We start from the raw sequence: 20,693 nt of genomic DNA on the forward strand, positions 1-20,693 counted from the left end.
TCTACTTTCTTACCATTTCCATCCTTGTTTATAATTTCAAATGTATGCATTTGTGTCTTCATAAGCTTTGTGTCTGGCGTGTTGAACTTCTTCAACAACTCCTTTATGTATTTTTGTTTATGTACTATACTTTCTTTCTCCCCATCATGCTCATTACAAATTCTCCCTACACCAACTTAGAAAAATCCTTATGTAATGATTCATTAGTAGCATCAAAGATAATATCATCTACACAAACTTGCAGTATCAAAAATTCTTTGTTGCGCTCATTCTTAAATAAGGTATTATTAACCTTTACTCTTTCAAAAGCATTTTTTAGAAGAAAACTGCTCAATATGTAATACCAAGCTTTAGGAGCTTGCTTAAGACCGTATAATGCTTTTTTATCACTAGTGCAAAAAGAAGAAAAGGGTACTCTTTATTTAGTGCGGCTTTTGCCCTACCCGCTTTCGTAAAAAACGCGGTGGCCTTTTTGAAATTATTTTGATTTACGAATGCGGCTATTTGTATAGTCGCACTTGTAAATAAAAAACGCTTGATTTACGAATACGGCTATTTGTATAGCCACACTTGTAAATCAAAGCGTTTTGATTCACGAATGTAGTTTTACCTTTAGCTGCATTCGTAAATCTTTTTTTACCCTGAATTTTGAAGCGTGCCACACACAATTTCATATTTTCTTTCTCGTCTTTGCTTTTGTTTCGCGTTTGCACTATAAGTTCATCTCCTTCTACTGCGTCTGCATTCCATTTATGCCAATGTAAGTTTCTTGAGCTCTCTTTCTTCCTCTTCATCTTCACAAATATATGCATAGATGTTTTTCGTTTTTCTTATATATGTTTTTTTCCTTGCATTGGTGGTCTCGAAGCACTATTTCATTGGCTGACATTTGTTGCTCCGTTGTTGCTTCCCTATCCGTCGCCGCCGCTGCTGGCGCTGCTATGCCACTCTTCATGTATAAATCTTTTTTGTTTTTCTTACATTGTTTGGTTTCTTGCATTGTTTAGTACTCTTTCATTGCCTTCGTGGGTTCTTGTGAGTTTTTTGGGTTTGCTCCGTCGCTACTTCCCTGTCTGCCACCACTTCCGTTCTCGCCGTCGTTGTTGGCGCTCTCGTGCCACTCTTCATCAACGTTGCCTTCACACAAGATTGGCGATGTTTTAAATTTTTTGAATTTTTTTTAATGTTTTGGCATATACAAGTGCGACTATAAGAAATACTCTGATGTGAATGTAACTACAAGAACACATGATTCTTGACATTCTTAGGAACAACTTGAGCTGGATTTGAAAGGCACTTTACTTTAGAATTGGATCAATGTTCTAAATTCAAGAACTCACCAAAACTAAGCACCAACCAAGACTCATATTGAAGTCCATGTATTGTCAAATTGAATCAAAACAAAAGGAAAGAAGAACAAGAATTAAAACTGGACAGAATTTAAATGATAGCTACTGAACCAAAACAGAATTAAGAACACAATGCTGGAAACACAAAAATAAACGGTAGAAAAAGAAGTAAACTCTAGGAATCAAAACTACCGAATGGAAAATTGAAGAAAAGGGAAGAAGAACACTTATAGAATAAGATGCTTGCTGGATTTTGAGAATTGGAAGAAGCCATTCACGCCACTTGGAACCTTGAACCAAGATAAGTGATGGAGTGCCACCACTTGAAGCTCACCATAGCTCACAAGATAAGGCAAAGAAGAGGAAGACTCAAAACTCACAAATTCTCTCCAAAATTGAGTATAGTCTCTCTACTATAAAATTCCAATCTGAATTGTACAAGCTAAGCACCTTTATTTATAGCCTAGAGGTGCTGAAAAATAGGTGGGAATTTTCAAATAAAACTCATTTGAAATTCCCACAAAAAACAAGTCACATGGGAGGTGTGACCTTTTTCTACTATGACACCTCCTAAAAACTACACCTACACCCCCCTACTAAGTCACATGGACAAAGTGACTCTCTCTAATACATTCACACCTATTTATTTAATATCCACACCTCCTACAAGAGTCATTCAAATGATGCTCTTTTATTTAATGCTTGGCCTTGCCCCTCATTGTTTGGACTTGGGCTTCTTGGGCTTGGGCCTTCTTGGGCTTGGGCTTGGGCTTTGGGCTTGGGCCTCATCTTTTGCAAAGACTAATAAGAAGAACTTTAAATGCTTTGGCCCTTGTCCATTTTGTCTATTGATAACATCTTTTTGATTCTCATCATACTCCCCAAGTTGGAGAGAATTCGTCCACGAATTCAGTACTCCTGCATAAAATAAAGTAAGTTTGCAATTAGATAAGAGAATACAAGAAGAAATAGGCAAACATGACTTAGTACGTTGAAATGTTGGGAGTTCAGAAAAAGATGTCCTATACATAGCCCATGTTGGAAAAGATTGTTTAGAAATGACATTATTTGTAAAACTAGAAGGTATGAAAAAATCATCCTTAACATTCTTCATCCAATATGGTGTATAAGTAGGAACCTTGGGTAATGAACAAGACAAAGAAGAAGGATACCTTGTAGGCGTAGCACGAGTCAACAAAATTAAATTAGTTGAGAAGGTATTATGACTCGGTTTATCATGTACTTCATTTGTTTTTTCATTTTCTCTTTTAGTTTCTTTGGGATTGGTCCTATATGCAGGGCTATTTGGTAAAGAAACCCCGAGCATGAAGTCTATTTGGTGTTCAATCCCTCTTAGAGGTGGTAAGCCTTTAGGAGGATCTTGAAACATATCTTCATATTCTTTTACCAAATTGTCCAAACATGTGGGACTATCCTTAGCCGACTGACATCCAATAGTCCTAGGAATAGCTAAAAAAATAGGCTTTTGAGTAACTATTACCTTTGTAACTTGTTCTGTGGACATGAGAAGGCTTCTCTTGGAATCTTTTATATCATTTTCTTTCTCTCTCTTTTCTCTCATTTTAACTTGGTCCTCATGAACTTCCTTTGGAGAGAGAGACTTAAGAATGACTTTGTGCCCATGGAAGTTAAAAGACATTTTGTTGGTAAAGCCATCATGAAAAACTTTTCTATCAAATTGCCAAGGCCTACCTAAAAGAATATGTGTGGCTTCCATTGGGACAACATCACACAAGACCTCATCTTTATATTTACCAATAGAAAATGTAATGAGGACTTGCTTGTTAACAACAATCTCACCTACCTCACTTAACCATTGTAATTTGTAGGGCTTGGCATGAGAGATGGTAGGTAATCCAAGTTTGTCTACCACTCTTGTGCTTGCCACATTTGCACAACTCCCCCCATCCACAATCAAAGAGCAAACTCTATCATTAATAAGACACCTTGAATGAAAAATATTTTCTCTTTGAGTTTCATCAAAAGGTTTTAACACTTGTCCAAGCATGCGTCTTATTACTAATAGGTCACCCTCATGTGGGTGTTCACTTTCACTCTCACTTGGGGATCTAGAAGGTGAGGAATGTCTAGAAGATTCGGACCCATGCTCACTACTATCTACCCCATCATGCATATACATAGTTCGTTTAGTAGGGCAATTAGAAGCAATATGTCCATAGCTTAAACATTTAAAACACTTCTTACTAGACGATTTTTGTGGTGATTTAGGCCTAGAATTAGAAGTGGAAGGCTTAGATTCTCTAAGTTTGAAAGTAGAGTCCTTAGAAGGGATATTTGAGAAAGAACTATTTTTATTTTTCCAAGAAGAGTGGTAGTAGTTATCCTTAGAAGAATTTTTGAAAGCATTTTTCCTTGCAAGTTGATTTTCAATTTTACTAGCAAGGTGAACCACATTTTCCAAAGAAGAATATTCTTGCAACTCTACCACGTCTTGAATGTCCCTTCGAAGGCCACTTACAAACCTAGCTATCTTAACTTCCTCACTCTCATCCATATTAACTCGAATTAAAAGCGTGTCTAGTTGTTTAAAGTAATCATCCACACTTAGCGTGCCTTGATGAAACCGTTGGAGTTTCAACAATAGGTCTTTCCTAAAGTGTGGGGGTACGAATCTAGCGTGTAAACAAGCTTTCAAATCGTTCCAAGAGACCACGGGCGGCCTCTTGTGTAGGTCAATGTCCATGAGGTATTGATGCCACCATTGCATGGCATAGTCCAAAAATTCTAAAGAAGCTAACTTAACCCTATGCTCATCCCTAACCCCATTTACATCAAAAATTTGGTCAACCTTAGCCTCCCATCCTAAGTATACATTGGGATCACTATCACCACTAAAACTATGAAGTTTTACATTAGGAGAACAAGGGCCAGCCACATGTTGGCGCCTCTCTTCATGGTGATGATGTCTTGGCCTTGGATTATCTTCATAATAACCATGGGAGTGCCTTGAAGAATGCCGACTAGGAGGAGGAGTTCTTTGCTCACGGTTTTGATGCATTTCCTCTCGGTTTAACTCCAAACTTTGGAGCCTTGCTTCCATCTTCCTTATCACCTCAAGATAGTGAGCATTGGATTGCTTGGCATTCTTTAAGTCCTCATAAAGGGCTGCCTTTTGTGGTGAGCACGGTTTGGAGGACTCTCCACTAGAGAAATGAGCCATGAGCAGAAAATACACAAAAACAGAAAACAAAACAGTGAAAGAAACTTGTTAAACAATTAAAAACAATGAGATATAGGTTGCTGGAAAAATGCCCAAGAAAGCACTCAAACCACTCCAAGAAAATATTTTGTCCTCATCCAAGCCTTGCTTGTGAAATGGAGTAGCTTCAAGTGAAATATGTTACAGCAAACCAACTTACTTAAGAACAAGTCTCCACACAACTTTTAAGAAGAACAAAAAGACAAGCAAGAAACTACAAGAACACATGAAGTGAATGTAACTACAAGAACACATGATTCTTGACATTCTTAGGAACAACTTGAGCTGGATTTGAAAGGCACTTTACTTTAGAATTGGATCAATGTTCTAAATTCAAGAACTCACCAAAACTAAGCACCAACCAAGACTCATATTGAAGTCCATGTATTGTCAAATTGAATCAAAACAAAAGGAAAGAAGAACAAGAATTAAAACTGGACAGAATTTAAATGATAGCTACTGAACCAAAACAGAATTAAGAACACAATGCTGGAAACACAAAAATAAACGGTAGAAAAAGAAGTAAACTCTAGGAATCAAAACTACCGAATGGAAAATTGAAGAAAAGGGAAGAAGAACACTTATAGAATAAGATGCTTGCTGGATTTTGAGAATTGGAAGAAGCCATTCATGCCACTTGGAACCTTGAACCAAGATAAGTGATGGAGTGCCACCACTTGAAGCTCACCATAGCTCACAAGATAAGGCAAAGAAGAGGAAGACTCAAAACTCACAAATTCTCTCCAAAATTGAGTATAGTCTCTCTACTATAAAATTCCAATCTGAATTGTACAAGCTAAGCACCTTTATTTATAGCCTAGAGGTGCTGAAAAATAGGTGGGAATTTTCAAATAAAACTCATTTGAAATTCCCACCAAAAACAAGTCACATGGGAGGTGTGACCTTTTTCTACTATGACACCTCCTAAAAACTACACCTACACCCCCCTACTAAGTCACATGGACAAAGTGACTCTCTCTAATACATTCACACCTATTTATTTAATATCCACACCTCCTACAAGAGTCATTCAAATGATGCTCTTTTATTTAATGCTTGGCCTTGCCCCTCATTGTTTGGACTTGGGCTTCTTGGGCTTGGGCCTTCTTGGGCTTGGGCTTGGGCTTTGGGCTTGGGCCTCATCTTTTGCAAAGACTAATAAGAAGAACTTTAAATGCTTTGGCCCTTGTCCATTTTGTCTATTGATAACATCTTTTTGATTCTCATCATACTCGCACTTATAAATGGTATTTACAAGTACGACTATATAGCTGCACTCTTATCTCTTCGGTATACAAGTGTGTGCTGATCCAATGCGGCTATACAACCGTCCTTGTAAATTTAAAATAGTTGCACTCGTTTTGTCTTTCGGCACCAGTGTATGTTTAAAAACATGAGTTAGATTGGGTATATCTTCAAGGTTTTTTTTTTTTACATAAACTTCCTCTTTGATAAAACCATTTAGAAAAACATTTTTCACATCCATTTAATATAATTTTATGTTTTTGTAGGCAATAAAGACTAATAGTACTATTGTTTCCTCAAGACATGTAACTAGAGTAAAAATTTCAACAAAGTCTATACCTTATTGTTGATTGTAGCCATGTGCTACTGATCTAGCTTTATTTCTTACCACTTTACCTTCTTCTTCTAATTTTTTTCTAAAGACCTGTCTGTTATAATCACACTCTAATCAAATGGAAGAGGCATTAACACCCAAACATAATCGATTCAGGTCTTCTCCATGGTAAGAATCCAATCGTCATATGACAGTGCCTCTTTAATATTTTTGGGCTCAATCTGTGATATCATGGTCACTTCAACTTCAATACTAAAAGAAGGTTCGGTTCTTATGTCATGTCTTTCTCCTAGAAAATGCTTATGTGGGTGTGAGGGGACATATTTCCATTCCTTCTAAATTGTCTATCTAGAGTGAGATGATGCAAATGGTTCTTCATTTGATGCATCTTTTAAATATGTTACCTCGCTTTCATTTGATCCCCTTATTACATCTACAAATGGATCAACATCTTTTTTTCACACTTGGCTTAGTAATATGAAAATTTCCAAAGTCATCTTTAAGATAAGACAGTTTTCTATCAGTCTAAGAAACATTGTCAAACATGATCTTTGTTGTTTCCTTAACAAATAAGATGAGAATCTTATACTCTATACACCTTTGAATTTTATGAGTAACCTAGAAATGTTTCTTTATCAACCTTGGAGTCAAAATTTCCAATTTGATAATTCGTTTTTAGGATATAGCATATGCACCCAAAGGAATGAAAATAACTTATGTTGGATTTTCGATTTCCCCACAATTCAGAGGAAGATGTTTTATAAGATCAATCTTACCAATGTTATGTTTTGTACATAGCAAGTAGTGTTGACTGCCTTTGCCCAAAAGTGCTTACGTACATAATTTTAATAGAACATGGTCATGGTCATCTTTTGGAGAGTTCTATTATTTTGCTCCACAACCCCATTTTGCTAACGTATTCTCGGTGAAGATAAATTGTGGTGTATACCATTTGATTCCCATAACTTTTTGAAATTCACCATTTTTTAACTCAGTTTTATGGTCACTTCTTATGCTAGAGATATGGTAACCTTACTCACCTTATACTCGTTTGCAAAATATTTCAAAGTCATGGAATGACTCACTCTTTTGGGCTAAAAAGAAAACTCATGAATATATGGAATAATCATTGATGCTAACTAGATCATATCACTTGCACCCAGACTCAAGGTTCTCGTTGAGCCAAATAGATCCATATGCAACAATTTAAAAGGTCTAGAGGTGGATACACAATTTTTTTTAGTTTAAAAGATTTTTTTAATTGTTTCCCTTCTAATAAGCTTCATGAAGAAGGTGAGTTTTTCAGGAGAGGTTAGGAAGAGCTCAAACATGATTTTCTTTAAAAGTTTTGAAATATGTTTTATATTTAAATGTCCCAATTTTCTATGCCAAAGTCATGTCTTATCTTCTTTGGATACTAAGCAAGTGACCTTTTGTTAAATCCAAGAGATCAATATCAGAGATTGTACTTTTGTCTAGTTGAGAAGATTATATGTCTATTGGATGATGATACTAACCAGTTGTTCTTGTTAAAATATTTTTTTTATGTAAAGGTAGTAATAATTCTTTAAAGATATTTATTTTTATGTTTCTCCAAAGGTTTCTTCTTTATTAATCAAACATATATCTTTCATTTTGAATTATATTAGAGGCTTTTTTTTCCCTTAAATTGCCTTAGTGTTCATATTTTGAAAGATATTCCTAAACACAAATATCTAAAAAATACTGCTATGAAAAAAATTAAGATGCTTTTGCACAAATGGAAAGGTAGAATGCTAAGCATGATAGGAAGGACTCAATTAGTAAATTCTGTTATCAGTGGTATTGTTGGGTTTTCTTTCTAAACATATATATGACCAATTGTTATGCTTAGAGGAATTGAAAGATGAATTTGAAATTTTATTTAGACTGGGATTTTGCTTTAAGAGGTTTAGTCACTATTAAATGACATACTTTATGCACTCCCAAGGTTGAAAGTGGTCTTTGTATGATTAGTTTAAGTGAAAACAGTCATGCTTCATCTCTTAGATTATCTTGAGATTTTTTTTTACAGTTCTTTGAATTAGGTTGTTTTTTATGAGACATAAATTTATCACTCAAGATAATAAGATTCAAGCTAGAGATTCTTCTTCAACTATTTGGTATGGTATAAAACGTTTGCATATTGACACTCTAAAAAAAAGGATTAGAGGAAGTCGTATGAAGTGTCATACTAATATGAGAAATTAACCATGTATCACTCTCAACCACCATATACCGAATTCTAACTTGAGTGTCATAGTATCTTTTGTAGGTACGTCTAAATATCAATGGAAAACCAACGATCGCACAAAGATGTTTACCGACATTCAAAGAACCAAAGATCAAACTTAATTAGTAATCAGTGGAGGGGACCTTTCCGGTCCAAACAGAAACACCTTTGATTGTTTAAATTGAGATCGTTAAAATTGATAAATAAATCATGGATATAGAAAATGAAAAAAAAATATTAAGATATGTAAGCTTTTTTTAATTAGTTTTTAGTTTTTATTTAATTAGATAAAAACGTTATTTGGTAAGCAAGCTACTTTTACAATTTTTCTAGTAAAAATGTTACCTGAAATATGGTCTTTTAAAGTATAACTTTTAGTTTTTTTTTCTTTATTTATAAATTATTTATTAAATGTTTCCTTTTAATATTTTCTACCCAAGGTATGTTTTATTTTATATATACTTAAAAGATAAAATTCTATTATTTTAATATAATATAATTTTTTATATTTTTTATTACAGAAGATATCGAAAATAGTAGATAATAACTAGTTTTTTTTATATTTAATATTACATTATTTACTTAAATCGTTATTTTATTTGCAATGTTTATTTGACCATTTTTATATTAAACATAATAGTTTTTTATATGAACTTTTTTCTTACCATTATATTAATTGAAGTAGGAGATCTATTTAAAAGTATATTTTACTTTATTTTAAATTTGATTGATAAATTTTTTAAAATATAGCTTAAGAAGAATAGTAATATACATAATATAAAAAGTACATAAATAATTTTCAGCGAAATATATAATTAAAAGAGTTAATTTATAAATAAAGAATTACAAAAATTTAAAACTACCATATCTATTTCTACCATCTAACATTTTTCAGCTACTATAACATAATTTTATCAAACACATGATGATCTTACTTAATAACTTTAGATACAAACTTTCAATTACCACCCCCAATTAACTTACAACACGGGCATTTTGTTCCTATTCAAATTTCTTATAGACGTTAATCACCCATACAATATTTGCTTCTCAGAAAATCACACTGAAACTTTTTTAGAACGCCTCACAATCACAACCAAAAAACCAACCATGTGAAATTGTATTGCAATATTGAAAGACTGAGAATACTTCAGTACTAGTCTAGACAGATGAAATAATGTGATGTGAAATATTAAATGCAAGTGTGGCCCACTCAACAAATTCAAAGAGGTTAAAATGAAGATTTTTGTAGCCTTGCAATGGAGCCAATGTCTGGTTCAAGAAAAGAATAATGCAATGGAGCCAATGTCTGGTTCAAGAAAAAAATAATGCAATGGAAAAAATTACAATGCTGCTTGAATATATCTCCTCTCATACAAACCAATTACTTGATCAGCCACAGCCCACATAATGGCCTGTCCAGGTGGGATTCTCATCAGTCGAGGCACCAGACCTTTCCACAAGGCAAGAAGTCCTTCTTCGGCATATATTGTTCTAATAGCATGTGTCATACCCTTGTATTTCAGTTCACCCCCTTCTCGGCTTTGAGCCATCAACCTTGTTTTCACTACATCAAATGGACCAGTACAAATAGGACCTGCTGTGCCTGCAAGAAATCCAGAAATCATAGATTGCCATGGTTGGAGGACTTTCCCATCCCCTTCATGCTTCTTCCACAAAAGCACATCAAAAGCATTTTTGGCAGTAAACATGACAGATTGGTTTGTCCCATTACGCATCACAGTAGGAGCAACACCAGCCCAAAGACCCCGAAATCCTTCTTCTCTAATAATCATTCGAGCACAGTGAACAGGACCTTTATATTTCAAAAGCTCAGGGCTTAGACCTTTCTGCTGCTGCAATCTTATCTTTACAACCTGCCACAAGACATGATACGTACATGAACCTCTCCTTGGCAAAAACCAAACTACGCGCAGATGTTTGCTATGATAGGTATGTTATATTCTGAACAGCCACACTACTAGGCTACTAGTATAGTAATAACAAAACAGTATCATCCACTGCTGCAATCAATTTAGACAACTAGAAAGTAAGGAGCATCTGAACAAGATAAACATTGAGATAAATTTAGCAGTAATAATATAATCTGACAAGACTAGTTAAAGTAATTAGAAGACTTTATTTTATTTAATTTTTATGCATAAAGGTTTGGGGAGAGGGGCTGCCTTAATGCAAGGTCAGACTATGCTTCAAGGCATGAGAATTCAATCCAATTTCCTTTCTTCTATTCCTTGCTTTGGAGGTGTTCTCTATCCTCGAAATCAGAGAATATTATCATTCATATTAGAGATCTCACTTAAGCCCACAGTATATGCTTTTAACACTAATCAATGTAAGCACCTATATATAAGTTGTTTCTACAATCAAAGAGGAAATCGGATTAAATTGTTTTTATATAAATTATTATTTATGCAGTGTTATGGTGTGCATTTTTCCTGATTGTTTTTGCTTGATTATTAAGTATAGCACAAATGTAACATAATAGCAGTCTACAGTTACTCGAGTAATTACTGATTGCATATTAAACAAGATAAAAGGAGACCTCAAATGGTGTGACAATAACAATAGCCTCAAGCACTCCAGCACCAAAACCAGAAAAGAAGCGCCCATAACCACTAAGCTTGCCAGTCTCAGGGTCCTTAAACGCTGATTGAAGCACAGCATTTGAACCCATTCGAAGTGCATACTTCAAGGTCAAATGTGTGGCAAAAGGTGTCAATCCTTTCCACAAAGCCCGCACACCTTCTGTTTGTGAAATTGTGGTACCACAGTGCAATATTCCCTTGTAATTCCCTGACCTATCAAGCTGCAATCTGGTCTTGATGACATCAATGGGTTGCAGGCAAGAAGCCTCCATAATTCCTCCAAGTGAGCCAGAAATAGCCTTCATGTAGGGTGGGATTGATTTCCTTCGATGCAAGTTGCTCTTATCTTCTGCATCATCCTGTTTCATGATCGACACAGATTAATTTGTTCACCTACAACCTTCAGCGAGCTCAATTGGACATAGAAATAACCCAAAACGACGCTGGATTTGTCTCTACAACGCTCTTATGAAACAGTTTCACGGTTCAGTGATTCTCTCTTGGTTTTGCTCCACATTCCTCCCATTTTTCTTTACCTTCGTTTTCTCTTGTCGTTTCAAGGCCGGCACAAGTTCCAAAGTACAAGCTTTTTATTCGGATGTTTCTTATTGCACCTCCATATTTCTCCTTCCACTCCCATACATAATCCAAAAAGATTATTTTATTCTTAAAAAAAGCATTTTGAATGTATTTTTTCTATTTACACTTTCCATAGTGTAAAATTTAAAAAATAATTTCGACTTCTTAATCTACAATCTATAATGTATTTAAAAAAAATTCAAATTATAAAATTTGAGTATTTTCATATCCAAAAATATCTTCTAAATTTCATAATTCAGAATATTTGTTTTTAAAAAAACACATTTAGATTATAGAATTTAAAAGGTATTTAAAATATATAAATATTTTTTAAATTTTATAATCCAAAGTTTTTCCAAATCACCAATTCTAAAATAAAAAAATATTAATAAAATAAAAAATACTTTTAATATTTTACTAAATATGAAGGTGCCACAAGAAACTAACGGAGGTGTAGGAAAGAACATTGTTTACTCCACTGTTACTATATTGGACTGTTGGTCGTCTATTTATGTCCAACAACTTTTTTTAAAGCATAATATATCATATAATCAACTAAAATAATAATATTAAAATTTTAAAAAATAAATAATATGATAAAATAATAATAATAATATTTACATTAAAAATATAATTTTATATAACATCATATACTATTAAATTGTTATGTCATTTATAAACATTTTAATATTTTTTATCTGAAGGAAACTCTTAAAAATCTCCCATGCCACTATTTTAATAAAAAAGTAGCAGAAAAAATACCGAACAAAACTTAAAGACATTGATAATGACCTGGCATTTAATAATCTCTCGTGCTGACAATGTATTCCAAAAGATTCCTAATATGTTTCCAATCATTTTAAAAACTACATGGCCCCAAATTACGTGTGGACAAAAATAAATTAAACTATACTAAATTGATATTGAAGTGCATTAAATTAATACACAAAAATTGATCTGTTTTATATAAAAATTAAATTGAACCTATGCAATAGTTCAATTTAAAAAATTAAATTATTCGTTTTAATAATTTAATGCATTGTCCTTTTCTAGACTTGTTGGATGATTTAATGTTCTTAGTTTAAAACAATACATTTATGGAGAGTTCGTAATAGAAGAAGACTGATAAGTGTTTAATTTATCATTTATTTTAAAAATAAATATTGTATGACTATACAAATGGCACTAATTAAATTATTATAATTACAACTTTACATTTAAGTCTAATTTTAAAAGAATAGATTTTATGTTTAGACGATTTTTTTTTAAAGTAGTTTATTTAAATGTTTTGTTTATTTAGAATAACAAGAAAACAAACCATTATTCACAACAACAAAAATTTAATTTTAACTGAGGTTTTTTTTACTAGAGGTTTAATAATCTCCGGTAAATTATGTACATACCAGGGGTTTTTTTAACCTCTGATAAGTCTCGAGGGTTTTTTAATAAACCGTTGGAGAGTTTTTGATTTTTCATTATGGAGATTCGTCTTATATCTGCAAGTTTTAAAGCTCTGTTAAAATTGACACGAAATAAAGGGTTAAAGAGTAAAAGTGTGGTGTGAAGAGTGTGTGTTCTTTGCGCACCGCATCAACAACAATTTATCAAGCTGCAATTGGACATTAGAAAAAACCCAAAACGACGCTCGATTTTTCTGTTTCTATGTCACGATTCATGCACAACGCACTTATGGAACAGTTTCATGCTTCAGTGCTTCTCTCTTGCTTTTTGTACTGGTATGGATCAGACCGAGCTGATCGAGATTCGGTCTCCCTAATCGAGAGGACTGAGATCCCATGGATGACCTAGCCGACCAACACACTTAACCATTAACACTCAAATTAAGGTCAGTGAAGCTAAACTACCATTAAGAATTAGGTAATGCAATCATAAGTGTGATTCATTCTACCAATCGGATCCAATAAGGTAAGTCCATTAAAATAATATAAATAGCGCATATTTCAAAAAGAAAAATACGTCATTCATTATTACTGTACACACCGAGTGCCGAATATCTTTTTCACTAACTTTAGCGTCGGAGTGCCTTCTGCAGATACCTCCCCCATTTGACATTCACTCGATACTGAGAGTCGAAAGAATAGCACGAAGACCAGAAGAATCACAAAGAAGCCTTAACAACCTGCCTGAAGGAAGGAGAAAGATGAAGCCTTTAATAGTTCTCTAAGTCACATCTCCCTAACAGGAACACTTTTGTTTTTTATTTTGCTCCACATTCCTCCCATTTTCCTTTCTCTTCTTTTTCTCTTGTCGTTTCAAGGCCGGCACAAGCTCCAAAGTAGAAGCTTAGCTTGGATCATACTAGGGTTTTAGCTTCTTTTCTTCACCTGTTTCTTATTGCACCTCCATAGTTTCTCTTACCACCTCCATAGATTGGGCGAAAAAACCATTTTATTCTTAATAAAATTATTCCAAATTTTATAATTTTGAAATGTACATATTATTTTTAGCTTTCTGGTCCTACATACAAACATGGATAAGCCCATAGTTGCATTTTTTTAATTAAAATAAATATATGGTTTTGTTAGGATGGGATGGCTCGTGAATACTAGGGGTGAATCAACCCTCTCCTTAGCTCTTTTTGCTGGGCTATGCAAAACAAGATCCGTGACAAATATTTTGAAATATAAGAAACAAAAACTACTTTTAAATAAAAGTTTTTATAATTTTTTATCATTTGAAACTGAAACAGGATATCTCAAACTGAAAGTGAATAAAAACTATCGATTAACAAAGTCTCTTAAGGCATCAAGAAATACAGCGTAACTGAAATCAAAATTATTTGCCTTATAATGGGTAACTGAAATACATTCGTAAAAATAGCATTAAATATGTTTCAATTTTTCCGTGAAATTAGATTTCGCCTCTCACGAAAATTATAGAATAATTGTTTTTCCTTCCACTTTCTAATTGTAGAATAATTGTTTTTCATTCCACTTTCTAATGTAATGGAAAAGGTTATTATAAGGAGATATTCTCCAATCCATACAACTCACTTATCATACATTCACTTTGTGAAAATTTGAGAAAGTGTGCGGATTTGAGATGATGTATAAGGTTATTTGGATTAAGATACATTGAAATTGATTTATGGTGATGATTTATTAAAATTTGTGAATAATATCATAATTGAATAAGAATTTTAGTTTTTTTAAAAGTTGTAAAATGTAAATTTATAAATTTACTTTTGTATTTTAAAATATTTAAATAATGAAATATGAATATTTTTTTAGATTTGAGTTTCAATTAAAAAATAAAATGATAACATTTAAAATTGTAATAATTTTTAGATGGAAAATTATGAATATATGGTAAAAATTGAATATTGTTACATTGAAATAAATTATTGAAATATTCACAATTTTAAAAAATAATTTTGCATTAAATTTAAATAATATTAATAATTTTATAGTAATTTATGACAATAATAATAATTATTTTATACATTTTTCATTATATATAAATATATGTTTTTTTTTATATTATAATTTTATTTTATTATTATGTAATGTATAATTTTATTTATATTCTTTTAACATTTTTTATTTTTTTTCTTTTATTATATTATATTATATAATGGAGTATATTGTATATATATAATAAGATTAATAATAATAATAATAATTAACTCCTGAGGACATTGTCGTCGGACATGGTTTTCCACTAGCCAAAAAGTATATTTTGATATTTAATGTCTCATGTATGCAAATTTTTTTATATTTAATGGTGCCGGACATAATCCATACACGATTATCCAATTTTTTGTTCCTTAAAACTAACACTCTTAGAAAGTTATGTATCAAATTAATTTTTAACATTACATAACTTACTACCCAATATATAAACAATAAATTTTTAAAAAAAATGACGTGGCAGAAGTCGTGCCAAGTTGGCACAACTTCAGTATGACTGGGCAGAAGTCGTGCCAAGTTGGCATGACTTCAGTATGACATGACAGAGTCGTGTCAAATTGGAACGATTTGTGCATATGAAGTCGTGCCAATTCAGTCGTGTCAAATTGGAACGATTTGTGCATATGAAGTTGTGCCGAATTGGCACGACTTGCCTAAATTTGTAATTTTTTTAAACGAACCCCATTTTGGTAAAAAGCAAAAAAAAAAACCCATCATGGTCAAAAACCCCAATTATGGCTTCATACTAACTTTCCTGGAAATTGATTTTGCAAATTAACAACTACACACAACATAATCGATCCTCCCTTAACTACGAGCTCTAACAAAATCAATTCTCCCTTCATTATAAGGGCTACCAGAATCGATTCTCCTCTCATGTAGTGCCTCAGTGTCTCAGAGGACAGTTTGTTAAGGTTAAGGGTATCACGGTAAATTTGTATAATTATACATGGACATCATAGTTGATTAGTGCATATGAGTGAAGAACAAAAAAAAAACAATTTATCTTCACTTGCTCGTCCATCTGCACGCTCACCTTCAAATCACTTGATCCAAACATATTTTTCACCTGCTTGTCAATTCCCTATGTTTTCCAGTTGTTCATTCTTTCTTGCACCCTTTTCAAATGGAATTTAATTACTTTTAACATTTCTTCCCTCTTTGCAAGACTCCTATCTACCTGTTCAATATTAGATTCCCCAAAAAAATATGGCAGATGTATACGGGGAACTTGTCCATACATAATTTTGTATGTTGTAGCCTTGGTAGTAGTGTGATATATTGTATTATACCACCACTTGACCAGGGGTAGCCATTTCACCCAATTTTGTGGTAATTCAGCACATATACACCTCAAGTAAGCCCCAAGACACCGACTCACAACTTTCGTCTGTCCATCAGCTTGTGGATAGTAACTTCTAGACAACTGGATCTAAACCCCTTGCACAACCATAAGTTCTTCTCAAAATTGGCTCACAAACACATAATCTCTGTCACTGGTCATAGTATTTGGGAACCCATACAATTTAAACACATTGTCTAAAAGAGATTGAGCTACTTTTTTTTTCTCAATAAGGGTGAGATAGAGCCATAAAGTGAGCAACCTTGTGCAGTTTGTCCACAACCACAAAAATCACTTGTTTTCCATAGGAATTAGGCAATTCTTCAATCAAATCCATAATAATATGCTGCCAAATTGTTAATCAAAATGTGCACTGATTTTTTCTGGTAATATCTCGTAATTTGCATGGTTTGAAATATTGTTACCCCTGTTAATGCATTAATAGTGATTTATGGTTCAACCGACTGTGTCTATTCCCCATCGTTGCATGTAGTTTCCTCAACGGTAATGTCGTCGTCGTCCATCTCCATTACATGAATCTACAATTTCTTACGAACCAAACTATGTTCCATGGAATACAGCTCATCACAAAAATAGCATAGTCCTTTTACTCTCCTCTCAGACATGTACGCAAATGTAAGGTTTCTCTGGGATTTTGCTTGATATACAAAATTGGTTGAGACCCCATTGAAGACGTCGATGCAAGACCCAATAATCCTCTTTGATTCATGTTAGAACTTAAGACGGGAGTAGAAGCCTCATACATCCTTGCAAGAGAAAAGGCCCGACTTACAGTTGTAGGCTAAAACATTTTGACCATCATTTGCATATCTTTCTTGAGGATGCCAAGAAAACAACTCAAAACATAGTCATCTAAAAGATTCAATCTTGTAATAATTGAATCAAATTCTTCATGATACTCATTAACTAAATGCCTTTGCCTCAGTCTCATTAACTAATGTGAGTTGATTTTAGATTTATCCATTTTAAGAGTGACTTTTTGTTTATAATTTGGATTTTGGCAAATATAAGGTGAGACTTAGAGAAGATCCCCACTGGACATGAACATAACCAAGTGGTTAAGTAAGTGTGAAGGTTCACTTCCAGAGGAAAAGGGAAAACACATTATATGGTGAAGATGATGCATATTGCAGAATTGAAAGACATAAAAGAAACAAATATGATGAAGGAAGTTGAATTGAAATTGGAAGAACAAAATAAGAACATAAACACAAAGAACAAAGGTGTAATGGAAAATGGAAGAAGAGATGAAGGAAAGAAAGCTTATGGTGGTGGACAAGAGAAGAACACGCCACTTAGAGTGTGGATTCTCCAAGATAAGTGTGGAGGGCTACTACTTGAAGAGTTCTAAACTCTCACAAGATAAGACCTAAGCTAAGAGAACACAAGTCTCACACAAATTGTGCAGAGTTTTCCTTCTATATCAAAATTCATGGAGTAAGACACCCTATTTATAGAAGATGATGCCTTGGTAAACAAGAAACAAGGGTAGGATGGGAAACACAAAAAGAGGGGGCAGCCTTAGGGTTTGACTAAGTCAAAACCACACCCTAGGCTTGTCCTTATAGAAACTAGGTCAAATTTCATTCCTAAAGGGTTAGGCACAAGGTAAAATGATAACTACACCCCATATTATGCTATAGACACCTATTCTAGCCTATATGGCTATTTCGGACCCCCGTAGTAAGCACAATTTATTTACATAACTTTTCTCTTGTGGAAAATACCAGAAGGAAGAACTTCTGATTTTCTGGTTTATAGCTTCCTCTTCTTCCGTTGATGCTTTCTCGATTGGTGGGGCCCGACTTTGTATACTGAGATGACTGACATTTTTTTAAAGTGTTTGATGTGTCCTTAGTCATCTTTTGGTTGCTTTGGTTTGTATAATTAACTCTGCCATAGGATCATCACATATATTTCCAAATCACTCCATCAATCTTTTAGTAAAATCAGACCATGACAATAACCAGTTTCACTTTTTAATTTCATTTGGACTATTATCGATCAAAGAAATAAATTTTGCATCTTCGAGGAATGACGTTGTTTTCATTAAATAAAGGAAATTCGATTCTAGCATAGGAAGTATCGCACACGTATGAAAAAAGAAAAATGACTTCTTGTTTGCGCAATTATCTCTCATGCTAGGTTGAGACTTTTATCATCAGTATTTTGTTTCACAAAATCTTGGATTGTTTTTTCAAAGAAGTAGCTAATTCTATAAACCGAGAGAATCCATACATGTTGACAAACATTCTTCTATGTCTTTCATGACTTGAGCAGAACGTGTAGCATAAAACCAAAAAATAGTTTAGGGTTCCTTCTTAAAGGCATCGAAGATCACTGCTGAAAGAGGAAAACAGGGAAGGACAAATAAATGTAGAAGGAAGTGTGATATGTTATTGCTCATTATTTCTCAAATACAATATGTCTATTTATATAGGTAATGAACCGGTGACTAATGAAGCGGTGAGTAATGAAATAATGAGCGGTAAATCACATAATTTCTAATAACAACTCTATATGTAACAGGGGCATGTAAGGGTGAGACATATTATGTTTTTAAAAAATTTATTATGAATTTGTTGGTGTTAGTTAGCTTGTGTATAAATCTTTTCTATCAATAAGTCGGTTCTTGGGTTTAACACGTTTGTCTTGTTTTAAGAAATACTAGTATCTTGATTCTTTGTCACAATTTGAGGAAGGTATCTTATGTTTATGAAGGAAAGGGAAGCGATTCTGGAAGACCTATGCTGTAAGAATAGAAACAGGGCTCTTTCGGAAGGTGAATTTGCAAGTAATGAGAAGAACAGAAGAATATTGGAGTTGTTATTAATTATATATTTTACTGCAATACAGTGATGTAACTGTACTTAACTATGGAAGTATCATGCGGTCTCTGTGAAGAAGAAATTTTCATGGGTTGATGACGCTCTGCTTTGCTGCTATACTATGCAGCAAGCAATCACATCAACAGGGGAATGATTGTGTTACACACAACACTAAAGTCTCTAGTTTAAGATTTTTGGCTCGGATATGGAGGTGCTATCAAGCTTGGCTAACGTCTGTTTCTAGGTGAATAATTCTTTTGGTTTCTTTGTTGTGAATGAAGACGTTTTGGTTACTGCTATTGCAATAACAATGCCAGAGAAAAGTTCTACTTTTGGGTTTTCTATAATGCAGCAAAGCAATTTCAAATCTGAATTGTGCATTTCATCTTTTTTATGTTTTTTATGGTTGTCACTCTAGCTCTGTGGAGTCTTTTAATCTCGTTGTGGATTTCTGTTGTTTAATGGGTTTGTATTTTAGATATAGATTAATATTTTACTTAATAGGTTGGAATATATTAAAGTTAAAAGTATTTTTTGTTTTATTTTATTAATTTTTAGTTCAAAAATATTTTTATTAAGTAATTTATTAATTATTTAAAAGTATTAAATTAAAATATTTGATTTGTTATGAAAATAATTTATGAGAAAATCCGTAAAAAATTATTTGTATGTTTATTAAGGAATATATCAATTATTTGTTATATGGTATTATTAGTCATTATATACATAAATTAGTTATTAAGAAAATTATATATCACTTATTATACAATTAATTATTATGTGACATTAATTAATTGATTCAATAGACATAATTAGGTTTTATATTTATTTATTGTAGTTACAATTTTGTTTATATATATATATATATATATATATATATATATATATATATATATATATATATTACACTCCTTCGATGAGAATCGATTTAATTTGAAACCAATCTCTTTATTCTTGTCATGGTATCAAAGCACGATTTTGGTGCTCTTGATTATCAAAATTTTCATACTTTCTACAAACACTCATACTGTCATGGACGATTCAAAGGGTTCTGGATCGGATATCAAAACCATTGATCCTCACACTCATTTTATATTCATCATTTAGATCAACCAGGGCATGTTTTGGTTCCTATCAAATTAAATGGCATCAACTATCAATCATGCAGCAAAAAAAATGCCAATTTTGTCGACGACACAATTAAAGAACATACAAAAACATATTATAAAATTGATTGTCACATAGTTCGAGAAAAACTTCAAACAGATGAGATCCATCTTTCTACAAAAATGCAATTGACAAACATTTTTACAAAAGCGTCTGACAGAGATCAATTTGAATTTTTATGAGCAAGTTCAAAATTCTTGATTTGCACTCTCCAACCTAAAGAGAGTATTAAAGAATATATCGTTATTATATAATATTATTAGTCATTGTATGACTTAATTAGTTATTAAGAAAATTAT

The 20,693-nt window shown here is 32.8% G+C and overlaps 1 protein-coding gene across 1 annotated transcript; it reads right to left on the bottom strand.

Annotated features, from left to right (window-relative positions):
* Window positions 1-9,641: 9,641 nt before the first annotated feature.
* On the bottom strand, window positions 9,642-11,633 carry LOC137825909 (mitochondrial succinate-fumarate transporter 1). Its single transcript, XM_068631714.1, has 2 exons — window positions 10,984-11,633; window positions 9,642-10,297 (listed from the first exon to the last, which is right to left on the bottom strand). The coding sequence occupies exons 1-2, from the start codon at window positions 11,392-11,394 to the stop codon at window positions 9,764-9,766; spliced, it is 945 nt and encodes a 314-aa protein (XP_068487815.1). The 5' UTR covers window positions 11,395-11,633; the 3' UTR covers window positions 9,642-9,763.
* Between the last annotated feature and the right edge of the window lie 9,060 nt (window positions 11,634-20,693).

Source organism: Phaseolus vulgaris, chromosome 8 (genome assembly GCF_051622355.1).
Source record: "Phaseolus vulgaris cultivar YP4 chromosome 8, ASM5162235v1, whole genome shotgun sequence".
Taxonomy (NCBI): Eukaryota; Viridiplantae; Streptophyta; class Magnoliopsida; order Fabales; family Fabaceae; genus Phaseolus; species Phaseolus vulgaris.

What these genes read in the sequence shown, in the direction of transcription:
- LOC137825909 (XM_068631714.1), bottom strand. Translation starts at nt 11,394, where the DNA reads ATGAAACAGGATGATGCAGAAGATAAGAGCAACTTGCATCGAAGGAAA. An exon ending in TTATTGTCACACCATTTGAG is followed by an intron (nt 10,298 to 10,983) that starts GTCTCCTTTTAT and finishes GTCTTGTGGCAG; the next exon opens with GTTGTAAAGATAAGATTGCA.